The sequence below is a fragment of the Bidens hawaiensis genome, unplaced genomic scaffold (assembly GCF_021521415.1).
Source record: "Bidens hawaiensis isolate Kalapana, Puna unplaced genomic scaffold, B.hawaiensis_p1.1 tig00018781_1, whole genome shotgun sequence".
Taxonomy (NCBI): Eukaryota; Viridiplantae; Streptophyta; class Magnoliopsida; order Asterales; family Asteraceae; genus Bidens; species Bidens hawaiensis.
In genome coordinates this window covers 217636-227568 of record NW_027492853.1, presented here as the reverse complement: position 1 = coordinate 227568, position 9933 = coordinate 217636, and the positions used below count along the sequence as shown (strand labels likewise).

At 34.4% G+C, this 9933-nt stretch overlaps 1 protein-coding gene across 1 annotated transcript; it reads left to right on the top strand.

The window, feature by feature from the left end:
* The first annotated feature begins 2220 nt into the window (after positions 1-2220).
* On the top strand, positions 2221-6491 carry LOC143557041 (uncharacterized). The gene is made up of 6 exons (XM_077046212.1): positions 2221-2284; positions 2365-2803; positions 3073-3839; positions 3987-4199; positions 4419-5204; positions 5314-6491. Exons 1-6 carry the CDS (start codon positions 2221-2223, stop codon positions 6489-6491), a joined length of 3447 nt encoding a protein of 1148 aa, XP_076902327.1.
* The last annotated feature ends 3442 nt before the right edge of the window (positions 6492-9933 follow it).

Genomic DNA, 9933 nt, shown 5'->3' with positions numbered 1-9933 from the left:
TTCGATATGCAAATGTTCATTGATTTTTAGACCCATTCTAGGTCTAAAATAGAATTAGTATGTTTATTTATATTAAGGATATATAGCTTGCAATTTTGTAACAGTTTATAACAGAGAAGCTGCTGAGAAACGAAAAACACGAAAGCTTATTTTGGATAATAGAAAAGCTAAGGTGCATCCGTCTACATTAACCAGTCATAATACATCAAATGTCGATGGTTCCTCGACCAGTGGAGTGTCAAACGTTATACAAAAACCAGGTACATGTAGTTACAACAATATGTACTTATTTCTATACCCAATTTCATCATAACATATTATTTTTATTATTATTATTATTATTTTCTTTATTATTATTATTGTCATAAATTATGTTTTATATATGTCTTGCGATTACATGACAGTTTTCAATAAAGAAGCTGTTGAGAAGCCAAAAGGGCATGCGCCAACATTAACTGTACATGATATATCAAATTCGTACTGTCCGTCTACCAGTGGAGGTTTAAATCGTAATCATACACCAAATAGTAAGATTTCACTATTTATATTAAATTCACACATTATACTTACCTGCATAAATTAGATACGTTAATTACAATTTATTTATTTGATTTGATTTAATTTTTGTTATTGCAGTTGAGCTATCTAGAACTCCCTTATTGGATATTTCGAACGGTATGTTGCATTTACAATTCTGTTTTGTAATTCAGTATAATTCTATTAATATTCATATTTTTCCCTTTGTTTCATATTTGTTTACAGTTGTTAACAGAATTGCTGCTGAGAAACGAAAAGCACGAAAACTAATTTTGGATAATAGAAGATCAAAACTGCACGCGTCTACATTAAGGCTTCAAAATACTACACTCTTACATACAAATAATAACCGGATATCCTATGGCAAAAAAATTGCTTCCTCTTCAAATACGTCTGTTAGACATCAACGTACATCCATCTCTAGCGTCAACGAAAGTATAAATTCATCGGATGTAAATGCTGGTATGCAGTTAGATATTAATTATTATTATTTTTTTTGTTATGAATATAAAATTGAAAGTTATAGACATTGTTTTGGAGACCGGACCGGACCGGCCGGTTTGACCGGTTCAACCGGAATTCGATAGTCCAGCCGGTCCGAGTGGTCTTAGATGAAACGGTTCAAACATAAGTTATTTAAAATTATAAATTGTTAAACAAAAAAAACAATGCTATCACAAATAATCGAACTCAACAGCTGTTAATTATAAGGAATGTACAAAGCCATTTGCGCTAGCAGTTTGTTTACTTAATTTGATAAGCAGCAATATTAATACAAATAATTATTCAAATGTAAACTAAGTTTACTTTAAAAAAAATATTGCACGTTACTTATTTTAATAATAAAGTTTTAATCTAGAAATTTTCGACTATTAATATGTTCATAATCTGTAGTGGTCTCTTTTTTTTCAAATTATATTCCTAAAAATCGGGAATTTTTATTATATTTTATATATTGTGCAATTTCAGTTTATAAGTGTTGTCTGGTTCTTAAATCCGAGCGGGCCGGTTCAACCGTTCCGAGTAGTGAACCAGTGATGCGTCCGGTTTAATGTCCGATCCGGTTACGAAAACTGAAGTTATAGATGAACACATCCACATACAACATTCCAATTTTAGCAATAGTTTTCGTTATTATAATTTTAACTTTTTATTTTTAGCAGGTGCATCCTGTTTTAAAAACCGGTTCGTACCGGCCGGTTGAACCGGTAATACCGGATTTAGCATACTAGACCGGTATTTTGTACCCGGTATGTTTGGACGGTTTGCAAGAACATCATACCAGCGGTCTTTTCTTAAATACCGGTTTACACCGGTAAACCTGGTTTTAAGTCCAAGAGATTTTTGACATTTTGAGGCCCATATTTTCTAAAAATTAATTTTAACATAGCGATTAACATTGAAATGAATAAGTTTTTGACTTATTTTTTTGAAAATCAAGTGTTTTTGTATTATTTTATATTATGGAATAACTTTTAGATTATATTTTGAAATGGAATCATATACTTTTGGGTTATTTTTTGAGTGAAAGTTACATTTATATAAAAATACAAGGTAAACTATTTAACCCGGTTGAACCTCCCGGTACAAACTGGTTCACCCGGTTGTACCAATTTTTAGTCTTCCGGTACGTGTAAAAAACCGGTTTTTAAAACATTGGGTGCATCTAATACGAGTAACATTATGCATAACGAAGATATACATGTTGACGATATTGTTAGGGACTCGTTTGTAGGAATATCTAGAGGTAAATATATTTCAGAAAATCAAAAATTTAGTAGTTTTTTATAACAAAGTTATAATTATTTATTTCAAATCGTGTAACAGATTACTTGGACCATGGTGATCAAAGTTTGACGTGTGGAAGTTGTTACGCAAAGTTATGGAAAAATGAAGGAGTACATGGTAGAACAAATAATGGGATAACAAATTATTTGTTATGTTGTGGTTACGGCAAGGTTCAACTTCCAAGCTTAAAAGCTCCTGATCTAAACTATAAAAATTTGTTTACCGGTGTTGGCTCTAAAAGCAAATACTTTTTAAACAATATTCGTCGTTACAATTCGATATTTAGTTTTACTTCAATGGGTGGAAAAGTTGATAACTCTATTAATAACGGTAAAGCCCCCTACATTTTTAGACTTGGTGGACAAAATTTTCATCGTATTGGAAGTCTTCTACCTCTCCAAGAGAGAAAACCTAAATTCTCCCAACTATACATATATGACACGGATAATGAAGTATCAAATAGAAAGACAGTATGTGGGTATGTATAATAAATTTTCATATACATTATTATTATTATTTGGTTTTATCATTGTTTATATAGACATTGGTCTAATAATAATAATATTTTGTAGTGACACAACCAGGGGATCTACCTCAACTTCAGACTTGATTGATCTGGAAATTATAACAGAATTGAAGAGTATGTTAGACTCTCAAAATGTTTTGGTCAAAACATACAGAATGGTTAGAGATTGTTACAAACAAAATCCAAATTGCAACCTAAAACTCCGTCTTATTGGAAAAAAGGCAACAAGATGGAAGAACATATAACTTACCAACCACATCTGAAGTTGCAGCTCTTATTGTTGGAGACATTACTGATTCATATGAAAGTCGAGATATTATTGTAGAAATGCGGTCCGGAGAGCTTAAACGCATTAGTGAACTGCATCCTTCGTACATTGGTCTTCATTATCCTATAATATTTCCGTATGGAGAGGATTGCTACAGAATTGACATTCCACACAGAGCAACATCAAGTTCATCTACTAAAAATTTGAAAAAATGTACAATGAGAGAATTCTTTGCTTATAGAATTCAAGATAGGGATAACAAATTTTCGTTGATTCTTATTTCCCATAGGTTGTATCAACAATTTTTAGTTGGTGGGTACACAATGATTGAAAGTGAAAGACTTTTTTGGGTGCGTCATCAACAAAAACATCTTCGATGTGAAACTTATGAAAACCTACGCAATTTACATATCCAAGGAAATGCTGATGTTTCTAGCATTGGAACCCGTGTAATATTACCTTCATCTTTCACCGGTGGTGCTAGATATATGATGCAAAATTATCTAGATGCAATGGCTCTGTGTAAGTGGTTTGGGTATCCAGACTTTTTCATAACCATCACATGTAATCCAAAATGGCCAGAAATTAAACGTTTTCTTAAAGATACCAACATCAATCCCGAAGACAGGCCTGATATCTTATCTAGAATATTTAAAATGAAGCTTGATTCAATTATTAAGGACCTAAATGATAAAAAACTACTTGGTAGAGTTTCAGCAGGTATGTTTCAATTTATTTAATTATTATGTAATATTTATTCAATAAATATTAGCATTTTATATATTGTTAATTTTTGTGTATAGTAATCATATAACCACTTACAATATCTACAAAACTAATGTTTTATTCGTTTTAACGTTTTTGTAGTTGTCTATACTGTGGAGTTTCAAAAACGTGGATTGCCTCATGCCCACTTATGTTTATTTTTGCATCCCGATCACAAACTCCCTGGTGTTGAGAATGTTGACCAGTTTATATGTGCCGAGATTCCAGATGAAAAAGAAGATCCAACATTATATTCACTCGTGAAGGAGTTCAGGATGCATGGGCCATGTGGGGCTGCTAATTTAAAGTGTTCATGTATGATTGATAAAAGATGTTCAAAGAACTTCCCAAAGAAGTTTTCTAATGCAATTTCACTTGATTCAGATGGATTCCCTATATATAGAAGAAGGGACTCCGGATCGTATGTTGAAAGGTCAAATATACAATTAGATAATCGTAGTGTGGTTCCATATAACAAAGAACTTTTAAAAAGATATCAGGCACATATAAATATTGAGTGGTGAAACCAAGCAGGGTCCATCAAGTATTTGTTTAAGTATATTAACAAAGGTCCAGACAGGGCTATTGTTTCAGTGGTACAAAATAATGAAGGAGCTGATGATCTTCCCAAAAAAGATGAAATAAAAGAATATTATGATTACAGATATATATCTGCGTGTGAAGCATCATGGAGGATTTTTTCTTTTGATATTCATTATAGGTATCCTTCTGTGATGCGCCTCCCATTTCATCTTCCTGGACAACAACAAGTTGTTTATGAGGCTGACGAGGACATTGAGAATGTGCTGGAGAAAGCATCTGTAAATTCTTCCATGTTCACATCTTGGATGGCTTGTAATCAACATGACGATCTTGCACGACAACTTACTTATGTCGAATTTCCAAGTAAGTTTGTTTGGGTACTTAAAGATCGAAAATGGGAACGAAGAAAAAAAGGGTTCTCAGTAGGTAGAATCCATCATGTTTCTCCTTCTCTTGGTGAAACATATTTTTTAAGACTTCTTCTTAACAAAGTAAAAGGACCAAGATCATTCGACGAAATTAAAACGGTTAATGGTGTAATTTATGCTACTTTTAGAGATGCGTGTTATGCACTTGGTCTTTTAGATGATGACAGCGAATATATCGAGGCAATTCAAGAAGCGAGTCAATCGGGATCTGGTTTTTTTCTTCGTAATTTATTTGCTTCTATGCTAATGTCAAATAGTATTTCGAGGCCAGAATTTGTTTGGGAGAAGACATGGGAGTATTTGTCAGACGATATCCTTTACCAACAACGAAGAATATTAAATATTCCAGGTTCTTTTTTACCTTATACTCTACTTTATAATTTAAGCTTCAACTTTTTTTATGTGTTTTAATATTATTCGAATCATGTATTTATGATTTTGTTTTTAATTATATACAGATTTATCACTAACTGAAGAGCAACTTAAAAACCTGACTTTATATGAGATTGAGAAATTTTTACTACGCAACAATTATAGCTTAAGAAGATTTTCGACTATGCCTTATCCTGATAATGAGTCGCTATCGTCTTCTAACAACCGTTTGATTAGTCAGGAGCTATCGTATGAAATACCAACTTTACAAAATGAGGTTCGGTGTCTTTTGAGTCAGTTAACAGCTGAACAACGACTAATTTATGATGATATTAACAGAGCAATCGAAGATGATAATGGTGGTGTATTCTTTGTTTACAGTTATGGTGGAACTGGTAAAACCTTTTTGTGGAAGACACTTTCTGCTTCAATAAGATCCAAAGGAGAAATAGTTTTGAATGTTGCTTCAAGCGGCATTGCATCTTTATTATTGCCGGGAGGACGAACAGCACATTCAAGGTTTGGAATTCCTATAAATCTTACTGAGGTTTCGTCTTGTGGCATTAAAAAAAACACTGAGGATGTCCATTTATTAAAGAAAACAAAGTTAATTATATGGGACGAGGCACCTATGACTCATAAACATGCGTTTGAATCTTTGGACGGAACCTTGAAAGACATGTTGGGTCAAAGTGGTAACATAAATAATGAAAGGCCATTTGGTGGGAAAGTTGTCGTTTTTAGTGGTGATTTTAGACAAACTCTTCCTGTTATTCAAGGCGGCACGAGGCAAGAAATTGTTAATGCATCTTTGTGTTCATCCTACCTTTGGGGTACTTGCAAAGTACTTATACTAACAAAAAACATGAGGTTAACTGTAGGAAGTGACAAATCTAAAATACAAGAAACAAAAGAGTTCGCTAATTGGCTTTTGGATCTAGGAGAGGGAAAACTTGGTGGTCAAAATGATGGTGACGCGACTTTTGATATTCCTGACGATCTTCTTATTAAGGATACCATTGATCCTATTTCACAATTAATTGACTTTGTATATCCTTCTATCCTTAAAGACTATGAAAATCCAAATTTCTTTAGTGAAGGAGCCTTACTTGCACCAACAAATGAGGTAGTTGAGGAAGTTAACGATCGTTTGTTGTCCATGTTTCCAGGAGAAGAGAAAGAATACCTTAGCTCTAATAGTATATGTCCAGATGAAAATGTTCGTGACACGCTTCAAGAAAATTGTACTCTCCAGATGTTTTAAATGAATTAAAAATTTATGGAATGCCAAATCACAAGTTAGTACTAAAAGTTGGAGTACCGATCATGCTACTTAGAAATGTTGACCAAAAAAATGGTCTATGTAATGGAACAAGATTACAGGTAAAGAGACTTTATAATCGTGTTATTGAAGTTTGTCATATCTGGAACCAATATTGGTGACCGCACTTATATTTCAAGATCAAATCTTATACCAACTGATAAAAAAATTCCATTCAGATTTCAAAGGAGGCAGTTTCCAGTTGCTGTTTGTTTTGCAATGACAGTCAATAAAAGCCAAGGTCAATCACTTTTTACGGTTGGTTTATTTCTTAGACAACCAGTTTTGGCCCATGGCCAGTTATATGTTGCGCTGTCTAGAGTTATAACAAGAGAAGGGCTCAAAGTACTCATTTTTGATGAAGATGGTCAAGTTTCAAATAAGACTACAAACGTTGTATATAAAGAGAGTTTTAGAGATTTATGAGAGCTATGTCATGTAATTCTATTTGCCTTCATTGTAATGTATTAGATGTTTTGAGTGAACCTTTAGTTTCATTGACTTTTGATGTGTTGTAAAACACATAGCGTTTTTATCCCGTTTTTGGGTTGTTTTGTGCGTAAAACGTTAACGAATATAAATTTTTCTTGCATGAAATTACATGTTTGTGTATGTGATAGGTTCCATGTTGAAGAGAGCGAGAAAACGAGTCAAATGGAAAAAGAATCAGCTAAAACGGATCTCGGATGAAGCCGGTACGCAAAAACGAAGATAAACGAGCTAAAAGTCGAAAAATGTCAGAAAATGTCATGTTCGAGCTACGCGACCAGGTCATACCATTCAAGAAGCATGTGGTAGATTCCAACATGTCCCAAGGCTGCCAAGAATGTTCAAGAATCAGCTACCACGTCTATTTTGTCTTCTAGTGGGCCTAATGGGCTTGTTTTAACCTATTTTATATTAGGAAGGAGGTGATTAAACATATATATAAACCCTAAAACCCTATGAACGATTTTATTCAAGTTTCCAGCCATCCCACACCTGCTCTAGAGGAGAAACCAAGGAGGACAAGCTTACGGTTACATCTTTTATCCTTCGGTTGTCGGTTTTGACTATTTTAACGTTTGTGAGTTCGTTTTTGGTTTTTAAGCATTCAAACCTTTTGTAATCAGATTTATATAAACATGTTTATCATTTATATCTATTTCATCTATTGTTCATTGATTATGATTGGCTAAACTTATTAGTTCTACCTAGGTTAGATGAATATTGTTAGGTTTTAATGAGTTTTATGGATTGTTGATCATCATGGCTTGAATTGTTAATGAAAAGTTTGGTTTAACATTGAATTAGGTTGTGTTTAGTGGCTGTGAATTTATTAGTTATACTCATATACCTCTTGCTTTGATTAATTGAATAGGTTTTGATTGATTTTAGCTTGTTTGAACTCTTTACTTTGTGTCTAGAGATTGTTTGCGGGGTGATCAACCGTAGGGATAAGTGGGTAAATTAATTAGATAAAATCAGTTGTGAAACACCTTCTTAGAGACCGAGAGGTGATAAGAAGTAAACTCGTCTCATTACTTTTACTTGTTAGAATTAAGATCGCGCGAGAGCGGGTTTTGTTCTTGTCGGGTTTGGGTGTTTGAGCGATTAGTTGGTCTAGTTTAAGTTAAGTTGAATTGTTCCTCTATCCTTGGTTGCGTAGTATTCGTTTCCATTAGGCTAGTGTGTCGGTGAGACCGAGAGGCGAGTCGGCATTATAACACGTTAATAATTTGTTTTCCCGGTTTGTTCTTAAAATCAACTAAGATAAGTTAGAGTTTGTTAGTGAGACCGAGAGGTGATATGACCTTCTTGAGCGAACCTTAGTTGTGTCATCCTTTAGAACCGGTGTCGTGAGAGTCTTCAATCCATTACCTTATTATACCTTCATTATGATTCTTACCTAGGTAGACGTTTTCTCCGATTGCAGTTAAGTTTCCAAGTTTTGTTAAGTGTTTAGTTAAGTTAAGTTAAGTCTAGCTAATTAATTTAGTTAAAGTAAGTTAGGTTAAGTAGTTAATTATTAAAAATCATTTAAATATTCTTAGGTGAGTCTTGGTTAGGGTTAAGTATCATTAACGTTTTCAAGTGTCCTTGTGTTCGATACTCGGACTTCCATAGTGCTATACTATTAGTGATCGGTACACTTGCCGGTTTTGTGTGATTTCTTTAGGAGTTTTGTTTAATAAATTTAAAGCTTAGTTGTGAGAGCATCATATTACACACATCAAGTTTTTGGCGCCGTTGCTGGGGACACGGTTTGAGGCGTATTGAGAACGACCAGAGTTGGGATTTACCTATTTTATTTTCGTATATTTAGATTTGATTAGTTATTTTAATTAGTTTAGTTTTAGTTTAATTTTATTTTTAGTATTTTATTCTATATTTATCTGGTGCCCGTGATCCTTTTCTTTTGAGTGTTCTTTATAGGAAATATGTTCAGACGACCGGTTGGAACGCCATGGTGCAAAGTGTGTGGCGGAGATCACTGGGTGCATGATGCTTATGAGAGGAGAAATATAGAAGTCGAAGCACGGAAAGCTCCATGGGAATCACTTGTGGCAAAGCCTCCTCCATACCAATTTGTATATGATCAAATGGGGAACTTCTTAGGGTATAAAGACTTATCGAGAAATATATTAGAGCCAACCCCAGAATTGGAATCAATAATGGACGATGTATTGTTCGCCATTAGAAATGATTTGGAGTATATTCCACCTTTGAATCCACCTTTGTTTGAAACCCTGAGTGAGATTGAAGATACCGGAATGGAGGAGCAGAGAGTAGAGGAGTATGTTCCCTCTAGGGAGGAAGAATTTAAGGATGAGTTTGGTGAAGAGTTGATGGACTGTGCCACTATGGATGAAGGTGAGTTTGATCCACTTGGTGATCTAAAGCTGCTTGAAGATTTAATATATAACGAGCCAAGTGCGGGGATCGAGAAGGAGCTTTGTAAGGAGAGCCATGAAGTAGTTAGTGATTTGGTCCTTCCGACACTTCACCTCGATTGTGAAAAACCAAAACACGAACCGTACTCAATCTCCATTCGGGACGTGTTAAGGTTTAAAAGTTTGGCTAAAGGAACTAGAAGGAGGATTTCTGGGCGAAGAAATCGTAGTGTGATGAAGAGATTGACTTCCCCGTTTCACTTCATTGAACCATTTTTGAGGGAATTCAAGAGTTGGTGGGCCGAGTTTAATTCATATGGTCGGGCCAATGAGAGTTGTGCAATTGGTTTCTTCCTGACCAATTGTAAGAGGAGAGTATTGAGGAGCATCGATGGGAAGAGGATAAAGGAGAAGCCTCCTGATTGCGGTTTCGGGAGCGAGTCCGGCTGAAGACTATTCAATAAACTTAGCGCTTCCCGGGAGGCAACCCGGTAATATCTTTCCTTATTATT

What these genes read in the sequence shown, in the direction of transcription:
- LOC143557041 (XM_077046212.1), top strand. Translation starts at nt 2,221, where the DNA reads ATGCATAACGAAGATATACATGTTGACGATATTGTTAGGGACTCGTTT. An exon ending in GTTTGTAGGAATATCTAGAG is followed by an intron (nt 2,285 to 2,364) that starts GTAAATATATTT and finishes ATCGTGTAACAG; the next exon opens with ATTACTTGGACCATGGTGAT. An exon ending in ACTTGGTAGAGTTTCAGCAG is followed by an intron (nt 3,840 to 3,986) that starts GTATGTTTCAAT and finishes ACGTTTTTGTAG; the next exon opens with TTGTCTATACTGTGGAGTTT.